The sequence below is a fragment of the Dermacentor albipictus genome, chromosome 9 (assembly GCF_038994185.2).
Source record: "Dermacentor albipictus isolate Rhodes 1998 colony chromosome 9, USDA_Dalb.pri_finalv2, whole genome shotgun sequence".
In the NCBI taxonomy this organism is placed as follows: Eukaryota; Metazoa; Arthropoda; class Arachnida; order Ixodida; family Ixodidae; genus Dermacentor; species Dermacentor albipictus.
The window spans coordinates 36,757,041-36,778,181 of record NC_091829.1 but is presented as its reverse complement, the minus strand read 5'-3'; the positions used below and the strand labels follow the sequence as shown (position 1 = coordinate 36,778,181).

Here is a 21,141-nt window from a genome sequence, read left to right as displayed (position 1 = left end):
ATTTCGTTTGCTTCTATCTTCACTGTTACTAAAACCTTTTTAAAAAACATTCTTGCTGTAGAATGTTTCCTGGACGACTGTTTTAACTTCCAGTGTTTAACCAAAATTGAAAATGAAGCCTGGTGAGGGGCCCTTTAATGTATACAAATGTGCATTCATCTCGTAGACAGAGCAACTATACTATGGTATAATAAACTGTGAAAAACTCGCTAACTGTACCTCAGCCATCATTGAAAGCCAGCATGAAAAAAAAATGGCTGATCCCATGCTTATATGGGAATCTGTATTAGGTGAACCTTTCTTTAATGTTTAGCGAAATGTCTTGCAAAACTAATGCTAATGATGCAATTGCTTGTACAAAATGATACAAATGCAATACAATGTTGCGGAAAAAAAAGAAGATGCGGACAAAGAAAGGGGGTACAGGACACACGATGTGCTTTCAGTGCAACATAAATGCAAATAAGTTTATTGCATGCAAAAGACGTGTCTGTTGGTTTTTTATTGCGATAGCAATTATATGGACACTCCAAGCGTATTTGTCCCGTTGGTGTCGCCGAGAGGTTCCCTATAAAGTCTGAGGGCGATTACAGCAGCACTGCGTGCCGTAAGCTATATGTACGAGTAAAAGTGTGCAAGGGGAGCCAATGAGCATGGCTGAATCTAGCCCGTGCGAGAGGGACGAAAGCAGAGAGGAAGTGCACCGTCTTCCGTCGCACACAAGGCACCCAACGTTGCGAGACACTGGGGAGGGAGGGGGGTGCGGTGTTCTACTCCGGCTGCAGCTGTGCATGTGGTGGCTGCGCACAGTTGCATGGCCATATTTTGAGAGCGATTTGCGTTGGCGGCAGAGTCTAGGTGCTTTGGCGGCTCATAGCTTTGTGTGTGCTGTGTGTTCTCGGCACCCACTTTGGATTGAAGAGATAGACAGCACGAAGATCACTTTGCTCGGTGCTGCTGCTGCTGCGTTTCCTCACGCCAACGAGTGTCTGCAGGTGTCTGTGGTCATCGAGTGTGATGTGCTCATGTTTGCTGTGGGTGTTGTTGACACCATGCTTGTTAATTTAGCGAATGTTTACAAGTTGTTACAGCTGATAAAAGTACTGTCCTTAGTCTTTATGGCTGTCTCCTAATTTGCTACCGCAATCGATGCTTTGCCTTTCCGGCGAAACTGTGACTCTTTTATCACTGCACATCACTACCATAATTCACAAGGCAGTTTCTTCACACTGCGTATCTTGAGGAATGTCTGTGTTTGTAATCGCCAATGCATGTTCAATTAGCACCATTTCACATGGTTGCAGGGGTGTCATGCTGTGACTGCAGGCGATGCAGCGAGCTAGCTTGTGCTTTGCACCTTCTGTACTGTGTTCTTGTTTTTGGTGTTGTGGAAATTGCACAATGATGAAAAGAAGAGTGTGCACTGAGAAATACAGGTTGCAACAAGTAACACTCAGTCTCAATTGCTCTGGCGAACATGTGGTCAATCGCACCAACAGTTCTCGATGTGTGGAGTGACAACAGGGTGGGGTGACAGCTGCAAAACGAAGATGCAGCTGTCAGATGCAAAACGAAGATGTCTTCCATGAAGCTCGGTAACTGCTTGTTCTCCAGTTTTCACAGGTTGATGTAAATGTCTTTGGTAAAAGACCTACCGCACTTTCAAGTCATGGCAGTTATAGCTAGGGGTCATTACCCCGGGTGCCTACACAAGGAAGCACAAAGCAAGAAAGTACAGTAAACCCTCATTTTAATAAAATCGCTTTATTTAAAATATCGCTTTGTTCAGAGTTTCTCGTGTTTCCACGTTGCTATGGCTCTCTTATAACTTCTCCGCTTTTAAGGAAATGCCGCTCATAACGAAGTAAATTTCCTGTCCCGATGAATTCGTTACAATAAGGGTTACAACTATCTTTTGCATTGCTGATGGTCTGATATAAAGGGCGACCAATGTGGCATCCACATCCCCACAACTCATGAAACTCGTGCATCAACCACGTCGTCTAATAGGATGCACTCGGTGTCTGTGTCAGGTAGTAGCGACAACTTCATTAGGCTAATACGAGATACATGGCACAGTCTCGTTCTTGTACATTGCCATGTTAGCACACAAATCGCACTGAGGCTTCCAGCGGTTCACTTACAGGAGACCGGCAATTGGTTGCAGAACTGCAGGTCATCTCTCCACTGTCCATGGCCTCCACATGTCATTGTTCCACTCCTGCTTCCAAGTCTAATGTTTATCGCACTACTCACTGTTTGCTCAAGGCTGGAAAGCATCATTGTTTTCTCTTGCATTCATGAGCTATCATTCACGTGCATTCTGCATGACACTTCAAAGTGTAATGAAGACATTCTTGTTCTGCTTGATGCTTCTTGCTTTTGTTTTTTGCACACTTGATGCATGCTTTGGTCTCATTCTGTACTTGACGTGTTTTGACGTGCGACAACTGACCTCCACACTCGGGTGCTTCTGTTGCTGACTTCCTTCGTGCCTCTCAATGCCCCATCGTGCAAAAAATTGAAAGCTGCGACAGCATTGTGGCACCGGTTATGGTTGCCCAGCCTTGCACAGAGGCAAGACTAGTGGGTAGTAGCCTAGAGAGTAGTATGGTAGTGGCTAGTGGCCTGGTTGGTAGTCAGGTGTGTAGTAATGGTCTTGTTGCTACTTGGTCAAGGTCGCAGCCATCAGTCGCAAAGTGGGAGGAAGAAGCAGAGAAAGCTTCACTTTGAGAAACAGCTATCAAGGGCTAATAAAGCAGAGCTTCATTGCCACGAGTTATAGTGCACCCTGATTTTTCAGCCTGACTTTGAGCTATGCATAAGGCTGACATTGTAACAAAGCAATCACTGCAACAAGTGACAGCAGTCGGTCATGCAAACAAATAACTGCAGAAGCTAAGCAGAGGAAGGAACAGCTACTGCGGTTAACTGTGGTACTGAGGTTTTATACCAGGGGCACTTAATCATTTTCTTTCATTTTTTCTTTCTTTTTTTGTGCCCCTGCTCTCCATCATCACCCATGGCAGCAGATTTTTTCTGCTCTTTTGCAGAGTAGCGGGGCAGAGCTGTTATCAGGCTGGTTTCCTGCCCTTTATCTCTACATATCCCTCATTCTCAACTACAGAGCTCACTCAGCCACCATGTCATGCTTTGCAGGCAGCGATGCAGTCCGGCTTCTATGTGCCACCAACGTTGGGTCCAGCTCCGATTCCAGGTCCAGTAATGTCAGGCGTACCTACTTGCAGCCACCCAGAAGCGTATCCTCTCGTACCTGGTACATCCACATCTCTGACTACCCTGAATACACAACAGAAAGGCTTTCAAGAAGAGAGAAGTCCTCTCTACCCCAAGGATGGATACTATTCTGATTATAACAGCTCGTCCCTGCCCCAGCTGCCCACAGCAACAACGCCATCTGCACCACCTCAACCACCGCCCCCTTATGGCAACTGAACGAACTAGCATCTCCTGGACCTTTGTGGATGGAATGGACTGGCCACAGTAGCGCACTCTGCTGCTTGGTTAGAAGTTGCAAGATTTTTCCCCGATGGGAGCACAATGCAAAAGCAACTGGCAGGGGCAGCATGTCTCTGCCAGTCACCCACTGCACCAGTATGCCATCTGCTATTTGCTTATAACAACAACAAAAAAAAAGTGTCTGATAAGCGCATTTGCTTATAACAGACCGCAAGCTATGCTGAAATGCAAACACCAAATGAGGGAAATGCACATTGTGAGACAATGATGCAGCAATGTCATGAGGACAGAAGCAATGTATGATGCTTCCTTGACTTAGGCAATGTGAAATAACATAGACAGAGGGAAAGAGAACGCAGATGCAGCGCAGTATGATGCTTGTGGACGCATACATTTAAAGATGTGATACGCCTTGGGCCACAGTTTCACATACCAATTGCGGAGGGTTTGCAAAGTATTGGCACGCACCCATTGGCACATACCCAATGACCCAAGAATGGTGTAGTGCTACAAATACAACAAATTTAGGAAAATCAAGGAAGATGTTAAATATTGCGTGGCATTAAGAAGAATTTCTGTTTTAGAGATACCTATGAGACGACTTACATGTACATGCTTTATGTCATGATTTAGTGGTTTGTTAGGTAGAACAGAGACGCATGCACTGGCACTACATTGTCAGTCAACAGGCAGTGTTCTATAATGCTGGTTTGCTATATCCTAGCTCTCGTGGCTATGCTAGCTCATGCTAGCTCTTGCTTAGCTCTTGTGACTGATGAACGACAACCCTCGCCAAGTGATGCTGTTATAAGCAAAGAAAGCTTCCTTTAATTATTGCTTATTCACTTAGGACATGTTCTTCAAACCAAGAGACATTTGTTAAGCCACATTGCTCAAACCCATGCTAAATGTGGCTTAAGGGCACCCTGAAACACTTTTTGAACATAGTAAAAAAATGTGGCCGATACTTTAACGAAGCTCCTGTGAACACGTGAGCCAAATAATATTGCACTGCATACAGCAGAAAATTTACAATCTCTTGTCAAAAGCAGGGAACAGTTGCTTGCTCTTGCATCTGCAATGTCGTCATCAAAAGCAGTTGGCACACCAATGCTATTGGTTGATTTCATGATCGCGAGAGCATTCTCAGTAGTGCACAGTCACTGACTTTGAGTTAAATAAATTCAAAATATGTCTCCCTTCTCAAAATGGCAGAAATATTATTTCATCTTTGCACTGCATGCGTCTGCGTCTGTTGTGCGTAGCTTTCAAGATGGCAACGGCGTGCTGCATAGCGTAGTTTACTGCAGCTGCCAGGAGGTGCAAGCTGCAGCTGCAACAAGTACTTTTGCTGCTGCAACTCGACCTTTAGGCCGGGCATTGCCTTCTTGGCTTTTCCACTGTATAGCTTCCAGTGTGGTAGTGAAGACAAAAAGAGGGAGAAAGCCGCGTATCGGTGCGATAACACCAATTATAGTTGAAGGTTTTGAAAAGATTGTGCGGCTTGAGATTTGTGAGACAATGTACCTTAATAGTGAGGCCATTCCATGATTATTTAAAAAAGTGTATTGGGGCCCCTTTAAGGCAGACCATTGAAAGCTTCTTGCTCAAGCACATTGTATATACCATCAAACTAGCCTCGTGGTCGATGACCCATACAATTTGGATCCCTGGCCAATAATAGTCATTGTCAATAGTCATTAATAGTCATTGTGAAGAAGGCTCCCGTGCGAAAGCTGAAATGTATTTTATTTGAATATACTGTACCTTGGTCGGCATTGTGCGTTTTATCGACCATGGGTCCCTGAAACTGACAAGAACTAGCCTCAAATGAACATCCTTCAAATTGCCCTAAACCACACAAGCGAAGTGTATTGTTGTAGTCTGTTTTCCTGTTGCGTCATCTCATCAGAGTTCCCCATATGGTCTTTTCCTACCCTTTACATGCCAGCAGTTCTCGTACCAACTTCAGCAGGTGATGTCACTTCTATTATACAACCTTGCAGAATCAGCAAAGCTCCTTATTATAACTGCTGGCAGCCATCATAACATTGGGTGAGACACTGCCTTCTTCTTTTCACCTCTATTCTGCTCTTGGTGCCTACGGTCCGTCAGTCGTGTCACCATGTGAAGTAACGTGCAAGTTGTTCTACGCATGTTGGCAAACTTCTCAGCTCTTCAAATTTCCCCTCTCCCTTCTGCCCAAGAAAGTATTGGGGCTATGCTCTGGGACAGTGTTCTTTATGACGATGCTTTCAATTTTGTATGGCATGCAGTTCAGTACGATATTTCACGTAGACAACCTCTTGATGATTTAAATGGCAAATCTGGTGATTTTTCTATATCCACTGATCTTAATAAAATTCTGAATGTATTATCTTTTTTGCTCTGATTATCTATGCCAAACAGTATGGCTGCAAGTCATTTAGTTTTCCTGAAAATGAATTTTAAAGATTGGTTGCGTTCCCTACTCATGACTTTTTACTGGCCACCCTGTGTTTGTGACATCAGAGACTACGCTGCCACTGTCGCTGAAATCGCTGCTGTCTAGTTAGGAAAATCTGTAAAAACTCCCTGTATTGTCAGGAGACATCGTCAGCGTCACTTGTTTGGCGTTAGTGCTACATGTACTGTGTAGCATGCATTCTGTGTGTTTACATTATAGTAGTGTACTGTAGGCTTCAGTATCTTGTTTATTGGTTATTTAAAATTATTGATGAATTTATAAGCAAATTGAACCGCCCTACTGGTGACAGGACTGTCAATGCCATTTGAAAATCTCAATCTCCTAATATGATAAAAAAAAATGCCGGAGTTCCCCTTTAAGGTTTCAGATATCCACACGATCAAAGCATTCGCACAGTATGTCAAAATAATGGTGATGAAATTACAGCATGCTCAAGCACTTTTTTTGTCACTGCTGCTGTTTTAGTGAATTGGGATGCATTTAAGACCCCTGGGGTTGTCATTCTAGAACGCAGCACAAACTCTCAAGCTTCATGTCTTCTCTGCGCACCAAAGTGACACCGGCAGTGCGGTGACAGTGATGCTGCAATTGCAGCAACAGTGACATACCAATCCCACAGCAAAGTGTGTCTTTACAAGAGAGAAGGGTGTTCAGAGAGGTTCAGGTATAGCACTTGCTTTCACAAGTGATGATTATGGTTGCTCTTGCATGCGATCTTAGTGGGCTGTGTAGTAATGGAAGCATAACAGTTGGCTCTTGACACCCTCTTCTCTTCCAAGCACTTCCAAAGTAGCTGAATGAATGTAAAATACTCTGGCAGAACAGTCGTTGTCCATCACTCTACAAGTTAACTTTTACATTTTATTGTGCCAAAGCTGCACCATGGCTATGAACAATGCGCATGGTGCAGCTTCTGACTAATTCTTGTAGCAACCTAACGTTCTTTACTAAAGCATACATAGCACATGAAGGTAGTTGCATTGTGCCCTCATTAGGATTTGATTGTGTGACTTCCTGCTTCTCAACAGGGTGGTGTGATCTCTGAGCTGCTGTGGCAAGTCTATCGCTTCCACAGTGTTTTAGGGGATTGCAGTACGTTTCATTTAGTTTGTGCAAAGGGAAGTAGCTTAGGGGATGCAGATGTCATTGATACTGAAGGCAGCTGTGGCAGGGGCTGCTATGACGAGTTGAATCCATCTTCAGGGTACGGAGGACTCCTCCGTTTCTGGAGGCCCTTCTGTTGTACATACAACTGCAATGTGGGTGCACCTGGTGTGAGAGGATGCAGTTCTGGAGCGAGGGTTGTGTGTGTAGGTAGATGCATCAGACATCACTGGACCCAACAATGAAGACACAGAGGGGTGGGGTTGCAGCATTGCCTGCAAAGCACAACGTGATGGTTGAAAGACGTTACAAATGAGCACTGTGTTTGATGAGTAGGAAGGATATGTAAAGGGAAAGGGCAGAAAGGTCAGCTTAATGCTTACTACTCTGTCCTGTTATTCTGCATAGGGAGAAAAAGGAAAGAGCAGAAAAAGATTGCTACCATGAGTGATGACGACGACAAGGAGCAATAAAAAGCAAATGATTAGGTGCCACTGTGACAGAACGTCATTTCTACAGTAAGCAGCATTAACTGTTTGTCTGCTTAATGTCTTCAATGATTTGCTTTTATGCTCACTGGTATGACCTTTAACTATCATTGTGTTGTTACATTCTTAGTTTTAAGTTTTACACATAGCTTGAAGCCAAACAGACAAACAGCTTTTGATATCAGTGGTGGCGTCAAGGCATTGCTTTATCGGCCCCATGTTGTTTTAGTTTTCCAAACCAGGTTTCAACAAAGTGCTATGTTTTAGGTATATAGTTAGTCGGCTTTCCAGTTTTTTATATAGCATGATTGCTTTGCCTATGTGAGAAACCTATGTGCATTTATGTTAAAGGGCCCCTTACCACGAGCCTTATCAGTGGTTTTGGTTATATATACATTGGAAGTTGTAAACAGTTGTCTAGGAAGCGTGCTACAGAGAAGTTTTAGATAGGGTTTAGTAATAGCATATAATGGACACACCATATGCTGTTGCTGATGATGGATGCATTGATATGTTGAGGTCTGAAGGGACCCAAAACAGCTACTGCTGTAAATTTTATATTAGATAACAATGGAGAGATGGAATACAATAAGGAAAACACAGGAAGCAGCACTGTCATGATGTAGGCCTCCAGTGTACTCTCACAATGCACTGAAAACATAAGGAGGCTATGCTGCTATCACTCTGTGCTACGCTATAGGACGAGTGCCAGTGTTGTGGAAAGGGTCAAGGGGGACAGCACGTGGAAGGTTAGCTCCTTCTCAAGCCTGTTCTGCTCTAGAAAAAAACGTGCTAGAAGGTTCCACAGACAGTGCTTTGCTGTTGCCACTCGGACAAACTTTTCAAGCGATTATGTACTGGGCACTTTTAAAAATCTAATCTGCACTTGTGAAATGTGCACTGCTGCACCACCTTAGCAGTGCACCTCGTCTTCTATGGTACCACGCATACCATATGATGACACAGCTTCTTGCAAGCATGGCCACCATGAACGCCATTATGGTGATGGCTGGCAAAGGCAAAGATTTAGCATACTTCTTGATTGTGTGTAAAGTATACAAACGGCTTTACAGTGACATTTTATTTGTGACTGCAAGTGCAAACATTAGCAGCAATGAGTTATGGTGGTAAACAAATATTTTGTCATGAACGTGATTATAGCATATATGCGAATTCAGAACAGAGGGGTCACAGAAAGATGAAGGCTTGACCAAAAGTGGGATAACAAAGGAAGCCACAGCTTGAAGGTAGTGTTTCAATAAAGGGATTACAAGTCCTGTTGTTGAAACATTAGCTCTGTGCAGAAGTTCCTCTTGTTCACCAACTGGTTAATAAAGGATTAAATATGCACTGTATTGACTGCCATGACGTTTGAAGGACTTGCAAGAGATCAAGTTCTTTTTCTTTTGTCGATTGTTTAGTAAGTGCTAAACAGCATTCTTTAGAGAACCTAGAAACGCTCAACTCATTTTGAGAACATTGAGATGGTGGCATATGGACATCATATCACCCAGTTTCTTTATCGTGTGAAAAATAATTCTGACGACGTGTACTGTCAATTAGCAGGTCACTCGACTGTTTATAAGTGTGAAAATATAGCATCCAGGTGTTATAGACATGCCAAATCGACCATCGAATAGAATCTATATTGTTAGATTGCCCTTCTGAAAAGCTTGCGGCATTTGTTTTATGCCAAGAGTTTTGGGGAAAGCCATGTTATGAAAAAATCACAATTGACAGGGCTTCATTGTTCTTCGAAAATACAAATTTTGCCGTGACGAATTGGATCTCTCAAGTACAGTTGTGCGTGGCAATGTCAGAGTCCATGGCCTATATGCAGAGAGTACCACATGACCTTAAGAATTGCCAACAGAGTGGTGTCGTTGTCCAAGCTTCATTTCCTCCTATACCAAAATCAAACACAAAACATTTTTTCACAATGACTGGCTGACTACAATTTACTGTTTGTTAATGGGATATGCTATGCCTTGATTGTTGATAGCGTATATTCAGAGGCGGTGCCAAAGTTTTTCTATGTTTCTATCACTTATTGGCATGCGAAGGCCATGCTCTTCATAAAAGTAGTACTTTAGATGCCTTAGAATGCTGTTACTTCTGATTAACTTAATGTTTGCCTTCATTATTCCATCTGCATGATTTATTCATCACTCTCCATAGCAGTGTTGTTTACATTTTAAGTTCAGTGCCTTCTTTTTGTGTCTCTCACTTAGTTATGAGTGCCAGTATATATATATTATTGTACTCATATTTTTGTTTCTGGTCTCAAGTTATTTTTCTATCATGGTTGTAGTTATGATTATGACGTGTGTAGGTTATGCTTTGTTATATAATATTTTACAAGACCAAAGCTCTGTACCTGTCGCGAATAGATAAATTGTGACCTTGACTAGCCATGTTACCACCACCACCATCATCATCATCATATTTTGTTTTTTCACATGTCCTTGGTTGTTCACCTAATTAATGTAGCTTTACTCTTTGTTACTAAAGATGTTGCATTTGTTACCTTGTGTTTCTATTCCTTTCCCCTCTGTAATGGGAAAACCAAGAGGGTAATAAAATTTTTAGATTCAGGAAACAGTTTGTGCAGTTAATTGTGCCGCACACTATGCTGGTTTTCACTTAAAGCTAGGTAACAACAGAGCAGCAGCAGCAGCAGGCGTTAACGCGATAGCGTTAAGAGCTCCATGTCGCAGAATATGCGACGTCTGGGGTCCTGCGTCTGGTGTCCTGTGTCAACGGTCGTTTCAGCAAAAATGCTTCCGAACCACGCGGACCCTCCGTCTAGCATAAACAAGTTACTGAACTGATTTTTCTCAAAGTAACATACCTAAGATAAATCGTAAGGTATGACTTACACGCAACCTACAGACATAATAGCGTCGGATTGTAATTTGAGTATACAAGAAAACATACTTCAGTTATACACAAAAAAAAACTTTTTCCACCGCTTCTACCATTCATAGACAGGGCCACGGCATCTGAGATTTGCCTGTGTCAATGAGCACAAACCTCTGACGCCACGGAGTGGTGCACCTGGTTCCTTGCAACACCTCCAGATGGCGCTTGCCTCCGCTGCATCGCAGCCCATGCAACAGGCTACATTTCTACCAGAAAGCTTGCCTTCGTGCGTAGCATTCGCTGCCAGCGCTTCCCAGTAAACATTGCAGTTACATTAGCTGCAGTTGCCGGGAAGCGTGAGAAGTTGGAGATATTTTAATGCTGTCACATTCTACTCTTAAAGGTGAAGCTTAAGCGTCCTCCAAATTTTGTTTTATACCCAGTGCAAAATAATATTGCAGATGAGTCAATGAAATAATGAGCAAATTTCACCATTCTCGTAGCATACAGTCGTTGCCAGAGAGCCCGATGGAGTAGAGTGTCGCTCTGATCACTCATGAATGCCAGAAGCATGAGAAGACATTAGCATTGTAAAAGGCATTGTTACAAAATAGCGGCCCAAGTCTTTACTGACTCCAGTACACCATTGTGGTCATACTTACAAGGCTGAACTGTGCTGATTGTGAATTGCAAAGGCTCACTTACAAAGGTGGTTAACCATTTTATCATTTTGTGCATTCTTGGAAGTTCTGGGCATAATTTCTTAATTAGTAAATGATGTATAGTAGAAATGTGAGAGGGGCAAGTACACCAGTTGGCAACTGCCAAGTGAGGTTGTTATTTGGCATCCTACAGTATACAACTACCATGGTCTATCACCTAGCCTGGCAGAATTCTATTGCCACTCAGCATCGTACTCAAGTTCAGTTAAATCTTTATGCAATTTAGTCACCTATGGAAGGAAATTTCAGTCTTTGTCTCATGTTCAGTGCATAAAATATATGCATTTTTTGCAAGTTGTCGACACCATGGCAATTACTGCAGTCTATATTTAATCATTGGCTAACAGTGAGCAAACAAAGGAAGCCTTAGCCCTGAGCTAATACTTGAACAAAGGGCTTGTGATCCTCTTATCGAAATGTTGACTTCGCGCTGAGGCTTCCCTTGTTAGCCCACCTTAATCAAGTTGTCCCCATCTTCCTGCGATTACATTTTTTTTCCTAAATTTTCATGTTTAATCATGTTGTTTACAAAAATTTTCTTTAACTGTCGAATTACTCATTGCTCCTAGTCTTTGCATCTGCATCCACAAATGAATTGTTCTCTAAAGCCTTTTGTATACTTTCTATGCAGTGAGGGATGATTCTTGGCCCCTGCCAGCTACACTCATAATAGCCTTCATGGTGGTCTTATCTTTATTATTCTGTGTCATCTCTTTGTGTGCCTGCTACCGCAGAAGACAACGTTTATGGGTAAGTTGGTGTAGCAGTGCACACTTTACAAATGCAAATGACTTATTTAAATGTGCCCTCAACTGCAACCACTTGGAAGTTTCATCTTCAAGTGGCAACCGCACACCACTGCCTGTGGAACTTTCTCCTGCGCAAAATGTTCTTAAGAGTCCAGTAACAGGCTTCAGATGCCGCCAGATTTTCCCGCACTGTCTCTTCCGTGCCCCTTTTCTTAACACTGGAGCTCGTGCTAGCACGGCACTGACCGATAGCAGCATGGTCTCCTTAAGTTTGGAGTGCATTGTGGGAGTACACCGGAGGCCTAGATCATGACAGTGATCCTCCCTGTCTTTTCCTTATTGTGTCCCATTTCTCCATTACCACCTATGTCACATTTTTGCAGCAGTAGCTGTATTGAGCTCCTTCTGCCCTCAACATATTGATGCATCCGTCATATGCAGCATGCACCACAACACCAGCTACCTTACACAATCTGCACACTTGCTTCAGGTATCTCGTGGAAGTTGCCGTAAATGTTTCTACAATACTCTTAACAATCTGAAAGCTCTAACAGTATTGATAGCGAATGCTAGTGTAAGTGTATTTCGATTCTGAGTTCAATATCATGAACAATGTGATCACAGTTCTAAAGGAGCACCACGAGGTGACTCCAAGCTAATGGCAGTCAAAAGTGATCCTTAAGGGCCCCTCTATTGGTTTGGGCATTGTATACAGGCAAGCCCAGTGTCTAGGTCTGGCAGTCATGTTTACAAAGTATTGCACTGATGTGAGTGGCAAGAACAGCTAAATATTGGAAGGGAAGCATGCAGCACTACTTCTGCAGAGTAGCCACTCTCCCGTCTCTCCGCCAGCAGAAGTGTAAGTGCCATTGCCTCTGTCTCATACACGTCACTTGCAATGCGCAGACAGCCAGGAGTAATGTGAGGTTGGGGATTTCGGGGAAATGCATTGTTGGTAAAACTGCCAGTGGAAATGTGCGCCACAGCAAATAAACAAGCGAGAGAGAAAAAAATGGCGCTAATTACATAAATGTCACATGGGTGCCCACCGAGGAAATGGGAAAGAGCCACTGTTGTGGGGTTAGTGGTGCAACTCGTTGCACCACCACCTCGCAACATTTCACTTGCCTCTATCTCTGCCATTAGCAAACGCTTTTTAATAGAACGCTTCCTGAATGGCTGTTTTCAACTTCCAATCTACACTATAACCAAAATTTCTGACAGCCTGGTTAGTGAGGAGCCCTCCAACATGAAAAAAAAAAAATGTCGTAGCATTATAGAAAAAGCATTTATGCTATGTACTGAAGTAGAAAGGCACCCTAACTATGCCTCAGACATATCTTATTGAAAGCCATTATGAAAAAGAAAAAAGAAAAACAACAACACTGTGATGCACCAATACAGCAGAGCCTCAATGCCACTATTAACAGCACAAGCTTACTCTCTGCCTTGTTTCAAGCTATGCGTAATGGTAACATTTACTAGGGTAGGGTAAACACACAGGTAATCATTGCCATAGGTCGAGGCCGTAAGCAGTAAGCTACAAAAAACAAATCTTCAGAGAAAATAAGCAGAGGAACAGGTCCTGTTGTTAAATATAGTACTCAGGTTCTGTGTCAGTAGTACTTAATCATGTTATTTTTGTTGCTCTTTCTCTTCATCATCACCTATGGTTGCAATTCTTTATCTGCTCTTTCCTTTTGTCCCCATGCGGAATAACAAGCCAGAGTAGTCAGCAGCAAGCTGACCTTCTTGTCCTTTCCCTTTACATGCATCTTCCGTCAACAATCACAAAACTTATTTTTAACGCTGTATTCAGCTGTCATGTCGTGCTTTGCAGGCAGTGACACAATCCAGCCCATATGTGGCACCATCATTGAGTCCAGGTCCAGTTCCAGGTCCAGTGATGTCAGGTGCAGCTTCCCACACCCACCCAGAAGCGCGTCCTCTCATACCGGGTGCATCCACATATCTGAGTACACCCAATACAGAACAGAGGGGCTTCCCAGAAGAGAGGAGTCCTCCCTACTCCAAGGATGGATTCTACTCTGATCATGTTTACCGGCAGCTGCCCAAAGCACCAGTGCCATCTGCACCGCATCCGCCCTTGCCTCCTTATAACCACTGTTGAAACTGGCATGACCTAAAGCTTTGTGGACGCGATGGGCTTGCTACAGTGACTCGGAGGTTGTGCTACTTCGCTGTTGAGTCGGAAGTCGCAGGATTTCACCTTGATGGCGGGCACAGTGCAAAAGGGTTACTGTGGTCATTGCACTGTATCCCTACCACAGCCACTCATAGCTACAATGCTTGATTGATTGATGGATATTGTTTCTTGGCGCAAGGGCCAGCTACAATGCTATCTATAGCACATGAACCACTGCCGTGTTACGGAAACTGAAACAAAACAAAATGGTATGACCTAGGCTTTTGTGGAAGCAATAGATTTGCCATATGGTCCCTGTGTGGGAGATGCCCGCTGCGCGCTGACGCGCGTCCTGCTGGCCCTTTGATACAGCTTATCCAATACAGTAGATTTGCCAAAGTGGCTCAGAGCCTATGCAACTCTGCTGTTGTTTGGGAAGCCAGAGGATCACATCTCGTTATGGGCTCAAAGCGGAAATTTGTGCTGGTGTGCTAAGGTGAAAAAAAAAAAATCCCAGGTTTTCAAAATTAATCACGAGCTTCCTGCCATATGGCATGCCTAATAGTATAATAGCCCATGTTGCAGCTTTGGCACAGTGATAGACAACAATGACACTGGATAGTGGCTAATTATTCTATGCCCGTCCAGTTGCTTTGGAAGTGCCTAAAAGATTTGGAATTGTAGAAGGCATGAAGGGGCAGTTCTTATTACTGCACTGCCAACCAGAAATGCAAACTATATTCACTGCCTTGGGGAGCAAATTCTATACCTGAACCTCTCTGAGTCCCTTTCCTGTATGGTTGTGTAATGCCACACATTAGCACTTGTACATCGTTGTCGCTGCTCCTGCGGTATTATTGTCACTGCAGTATCACTCTCTCTTCACTGCAGAGACAAGACATGAAGTTTGAGAGTTTGAGAGTTAGGGCTGCATTTTGGAATGATAACCGTAGAGGCCTTAAATGTGTGCCTTAAGTAAGCTGCAGTGATGAAAGGATGTGCGGGTGCGCTGGCTCTTCGTCGCAGTTTTCTTGACATACTGTATGGTTGTGTTGATTCATTGGGTGGCAGAAATATTACATCATCAAGAGATTGTCTTCGTAACAGTTAACTGTTGTGCTTAACCATGACCCACACAAAAATGAAACATTGTTTCAGAGTATAGCCATTACTCTTCCATGGACAGAGGGGACGTTCTTCATTGAAGAGCTGAAAGACGTGGCAGCACCTGTGGAATGACTTGCTACTCTGTATGGATAAGAAATTGACGGTCTGGGGGCACCAAGAGCATATGTGTGCTTGTGCCCTTGCTCTTTTTTTGTCTAGTTGCAGTGTCGTTTTTTTTTACAGCTGTTTCATGATTGTACTTCACAGTTAATTGCAGGCATAACAGCAAGATATGCAACTGTTTCTGAGCTTTGTTGCAAACGTGTGTTATACTTTCTCTGCTTCTCTACAGTAGTGTTACACAGCATGAAAGCCAGGCACATGCTTCCTATCGCCAACTGGTGTTGATTCCGAACGAAGTGCACTGGTTAAATTGAGTCAATCCTCAAATGCTAGCTGCCAGAGGAAGGAGTCGGGAAACTGGCACACTCTCACTTTTAGAAATAAATTGTCACTGCGCCACACCACGCATGTGCCAAGCATCCATCTCAAAGCACTAGCTTTCATGATAGAAGTGCTAAGCTCATTACTCTTTGTTTCATGTGTTGTTTTGTGGCCCAATGGGTAGAACATAGAAATGTTGTAGGGGACCCTGGTCGAAATCTCGCCATTGGACACATATATTATTTTATTGAGCGACAGCTTCTGTTAAACGCCTTGCTGAGCCTATCCGGCGAGATAGATGACACACTAAACCTTGCAAAAGTAGGCAAAGAAAGCTTTGCTTTAGGACAGTGTCTCACTCAATGTTGTGATGGCTGCCAATGGAGCTTGGTTCTGCTAAGTTGTAGTAAACTGACGTCACCTATCCAAGTTAGCACAAGAGCTGTTGGCATGCAAAGGGTAGGAAAAAAAAAACCACACTGGGGAACTCTGATGAGAAGACCCACCTGGGAAAACGTGGTTCATCCATAAATGCACTTTGCTTTTGTGGTCTAGAGCACTTTGAAGATCCTGATTTGAGGCTTGTTCATATCACTTCCAGGGTGATTACAGAGCTGATTGACGGGGAGTGGGCGGGGGGAGGCGAGTTTGATGGCATCAAATATGTTCAAGCAGGAGTGCAGACATGCTGTCAGTGGCCCGCCTTAAGCCAGATTTGGCAAGGGTATTAAGGGATGCAGCTTATGAAATGCCTCGGGCTTTGCCGGGTCCTTGCCTGCACTTACAGGGGGGTTCAGTATGAACTGTTAACACTTGGTTTTCATTAAAACTTTTCATTTGTCCTGTTTTTATTGCACTGAAATCGAGCATGAAAGTGCTGATGCTTTTATACAACAGCTACTTGACAAGTATTAGTGAATGAGGTTTAAGACATATTTGTTGTTTTTCGAGTACTGATTGGGTGCTTTTCCTTCAAACTGATGGGACCTGTATAAGCCGTAAGGTTGTTGCTCTGTTTAATATATATATATATATATTTTTGTGACTTGTGTGTCCTGTAAACAAATGTCCCCAGCCACAAGAATCCTAGCTTTTGTAACGCTGCTTGCTGGACAAGTAGCTATGCTATTTTTAGAAGGAACGGATGAAAATTCAGACAACCTCAGGAAGAAACAACTTAATTAGTTGTTTAGCTGTTTGACTTCCTTCCTATATGCACCTTGCTGTGAGCTGCTTTATTATTATTGTCTTTATTATTTCTTGTGAAATTTGAACTGGGGTGCTACATAAAAATTGCTGTTTTTAGCGTACGAAGTACGTTCCAAAAGTAAGTTTCATCATTTTTTGAAAGAGAAGACGGTGCACCAGGTGAAACAAACAATCTCCATAAGAATCCACACCCATTGCTGGTTCAGTGATGGAAGGAGCATCAGTGGAGGAGGAATGACGCATGTGCAAAGCGCTAAAGAAAAGAGAGTAGCAGCAGACCAGCATGCCTGAGATTATCGAGTACAAATCACAGTGGCAGACAGACGTGTACTAACAGCATGGTCAATGGAAGTGCGTGCTGTCGTCTGGTATGAATGGGCACGTGGGACTAGTGTGTCCACCATCCGTGAATGCCTAACGATCGTGTATGGTGAAGAGGTCATGTCTCGGGCCTTGCATCGCAGGGCACCGAGTTTTACTAGGGTGGTTTCTTCAAACTGATTGCATGCTACGGTAGATTTCTCAACGTAAGTGGCAACTATGTGGAAAAATAGTGCAAGGTGTATAGTTCATGATGCCATAGTGTATTTCTTTTTATCAATAAATTTTCCGTGTGAAAATAAATGACGAAACTTACTTTTGGAACGTCCCTCATAGCTTTTTATAACGTGAACAAAAAAAGGGATGTGCCAAGTGCTAGTTTTGTATTTTGTGATGCAGTTATATTGACTTGAGCGTGGGCCGGATTTCACAAGTGAAGGTTACGTTGCTGTGTCTGCTTGCTACTCATGAAATACTCATTCTGTTGTATTGATTACTACAAAACTGGGTGAGGCTAGTCTAAGAAATCTATAGTACAAGCTTTGCCCCCAATACTGTGCTACACTTACCCTCGTTGCCTCCATGCGTTTAAACAAAGTTCCAGGAATATCCCGATATTGAAAGAAGTTCATCTCTGCCGGCACATCCTGGGAATGAGCAAATGTAATTGGCTGGCCCGTATATACAAACACAAATATAAGTTGGACAGTGGTGCATTCTTAGGTTGTCGCAACCATACGAGTTCTCTGTGATGCCTGTGTATTGCATGTGGCTGAGCTCAGTGATCTAATGTAATTTTTACCTACACTTGCTTTATCCGCAGCTTGCAATTGGCCCCCTGTGTACAGCTGGATGAAAGCAGAGGCATTGTTATACATTACAACCCTGCTAATAGATTCCATGCTGATACATTTTCCAGTTGTAAAGTGTCTGAAGCCCAGTCACCGTAGTGCTAACAATGTGCTTGCACAATATGTAAACCAGCTACTAATATCCTCTTTCTTTGTCTCAAATTGAAAATGTAATGCAGTTGCTTCAGTGTATAAGGCTGCAAGAATATAAGGCCATCACAATGTTTCAACACCTCATGTTAACATTTGTGAAGTGGCTGTCGTGCATCACCAAACCAAATTTTAGGTTTATAATTTGTATGTGTTTTTCGAGACCCGAAATCATAATTCTTCAGCCACATTAGTCAATAGAGTTTGACTTTTTCTTCAGGTGTGGCACATATAATTTAGATGGGCTGTGTGGTTGTCTCATAATATGGGTGTTTCAGCATTTCACATGCATTTGAATATGGAAATTCAAGTTGCAAATGAGCTAAAGCTTTGTCCTCCTAGATGTTCTGCATCGGCTTTGCAGCAAAGTGTATCTTGCCTATTAGTACTTGCTTTAGGCATAAGAAAAAATTTCCAGCCCTTTGACATTTCCTCTAAGTCTTGTTTTATGCATTGTATCACCTTGGCATGTGTATGTATGCTGCAGTGGCTCGTGCAACATTCATTTTGCAAACTAGGTTGTTTGTACAGAATTTCCATGCTACATCTCTTGTACATGCACACCGTGTAGTAATTTGTGAGCACTAGTTTCAGTGTAGGCTGCTAAAAGCCATTTGGAAAAGTGCCTGCTTGAGCTGTCCTTGTAAGGAACTTTGTGCCAGTGTAATGTAACCTCATAAATGTTCCTTATACTGCAGGCGGCTGTGGCCTGCGAGTCTCGCTCACCACTTGTTATGGTGATTGTTATTGAACTCTTCCCACGTCATTTTATTCATAAACACCAAGTTTTTTAGCGAAGCTGCATTGGCACACATGTTGTTACATCAAGAAGGTTTGTTCACAGCCTCATAAAGAAATGAATCTCTCTTCGCGAAAATGTTGCTGTTTACTTTTAAACTTTTGCAAATGTGTGCTTCCGGTTGGCTAAGCAACAACAGTAGCTCAGCTTATGGTGGCATGCTTGACGATGGGAAATTTACCTAACTTTGTTTGCTGGGCTTTGTTTGGCACAGCATGATTGTTTTGGTGCTTAAGAAAGTTCGTTTATTTTGCTGCTACCAGATTAAAATGTATACTTTGTGGCCACAAATGTCTAGGGATGTGGCTTCTAGCAAAAGGCAACGCGACTGTCGAATGAAGCCATTTTAAAGGAATTGAGACACCTGTATTAGGAAGGGGGAGAGGGGGGAGTACTGTTCTGTCATTTGCAGCAGCTTTCCTGCAATCTGTTCATGGACCAATGGCTATCTTCATCAAACATGACTATTTATTATATCAACTTTTTCAGTGGAACAGTTTTCTTCCACTGACATTCATGCTTATTATATGTGGTTGTCATATTTTCTGCACTGCTAACTTATGCAGTAGCTACTGTTCTTTGTTCCTATGTGCAGCTGAACAAATCTAACCTCTGTTTTCAACATTTTGACACATTTCATATATGTATCTTTTTAAAATTTTTTTGCACATGCCATGCATTCACCAGTTTGTGAGCATGATAAGCTTGCTTTGAGCGAAATTTATTCCATACTACTGCTATTACTTCTGCCTTATATGCGGCAAGCTTGGTGGATATCGTAAACAACTTGTCTGCTGTAGACTCAAGTTTCCACAGTTTGGTTCCTCTCTGAAATGTGGGAGTACTTTGTGTGCATTAAATTGTTCAAAATGGCTGTCACTGAAAAATGCATGAAAGAAAGAACCAAATTTTTTGCTAATCTTGGGACATTTACGGATATTAGAATTAACTTGTTCAGAGTGGTTGTGTGTGTTAGTTAAGGGTCATCTTGAAAACGTGGTTCAAACATGTGGGAAACATGCAGGTTACTTATACAACAAGCAAACATTCATAACTCTGTCCTGCTTGTTATCTTTTTCTGGATTCAGTGTTTCTCCACGCTGTTGTCTGGATTTAAGCTGTGATACGTAATGTGACAATAGTGTTGTCAGCTTTAGATTCGGTGACAAGATTCTCGTGCCTACAGACTCTGCCTGCTCTTGTTCGCTTGCAGTTTATGCATTTTACTGTTGCATTTTTACTATGGCTGCAGAATGCTTGTTGTAAATGTTCAAGTCCAGTCAATAAAGCACATTAGTGTTATTGTAATTGGGCGAGTCAGTCTCATCGTATCACATGCTGCCTTACCAAATGGTTTAATTTTTAACATATAACTTTGCAATGGGTTTGCTCTGGGATGTATGCTATCAGGCTCAAGAGGCTAAGAAAGGCTGGATGTAGTGGAGAATCACACTAATGCAAACCAACATACTGAATACTCTGATGTCAGTCCTATTATGGCACCACCTTAGGTAAATAGCACAACACAGACACGAACAAGAGCGAAGGAAGTGATGGGACAGGCACTGCCTGTTATGTCAGTTTACACACTGTGAAGGCCCACACTCCTAGTGGCATATAAGAACTACATTTTGAACTTGGCATCACAGTGCCTCTTTATATTGCATTTGTCATGCAGCAGCTACTAGCCACAGTTGCCACGCGAGCTTTGACTACTATGGTGCTACTTAGCAAAAATATTAACCGGCTGGCAATGAATCAGCTCAACAGCTGCATTGCTCTTAAAGGGACCCTGAAATGATTTTGATGATTTTGTACAAATGTACTGAGTTGTTAGAGTAGGTCCTTCTGATCATTAATAGACACATCTAAGTGCTCTGCATAAAGCGTGTAATTTATAAGGTTTTAAACATGTACATCACTGCCGATAGCAGCACACTGCTTGGTGGAATTTTCAGCTGCCCCTACCCATATGACGTAAATCACCCAATTGACATCACTAGGGCGAGCTATCCGATTGGCTGCCCAGGGCACATCATCGATAATTTTTCCACCATTAAGGTGAACAAATGATGTTTGCAATAGTTGGAATGTTAGTTAGTTTGTTTCTATAAAAGGAAGGTAACAGAAAGAGAACGCACAAGAACAATTTCTCATTACACTTAAGCACTTCTGGCACACAGCAAGCGTCATCTGCTTGTGTTAATGTGCTCCATTTTGACGAGAGATCCGCGGTCAGAGC

At 42.8% G+C, this 21,141-nt stretch overlaps 1 protein-coding gene across 12 annotated transcripts in view; it reads left to right on the top strand.

Moving 5' to 3' along the window:
- LOC135906472 (uncharacterized) overlaps positions 1 to 20,207 on the top strand; it is a 41,645-nt gene extending 21,438 nt beyond the window's left edge. For 8 of the 12 annotated variants that reach the window (XR_010565739.1, XR_010565743.2, XM_065437858.1 and 5 more), the window contains 3 exons: positions 3,160 to 7,569; positions 11,755 to 11,873; positions 13,713 to 20,207. Coding sequence is in view for 9 of the 12 variants with exons in the window: in XM_065437858.1 (XP_065293930.1) it covers positions 3,160 to 3,456 (297 nt within the window). In the remaining 3 variants the exon portion in view is untranslated. The remainder of the gene's footprint in view (positions 1 to 3,159; positions 7,570 to 11,754; positions 11,874 to 13,712) is intronic. The other 4 variants (XR_010565736.1, XM_065437865.2, XM_065437866.2 and 1 more) reach the window with 1 other exon arrangement.
- The last annotated feature ends 934 nt before the right edge of the window (positions 20,208 to 21,141 follow it).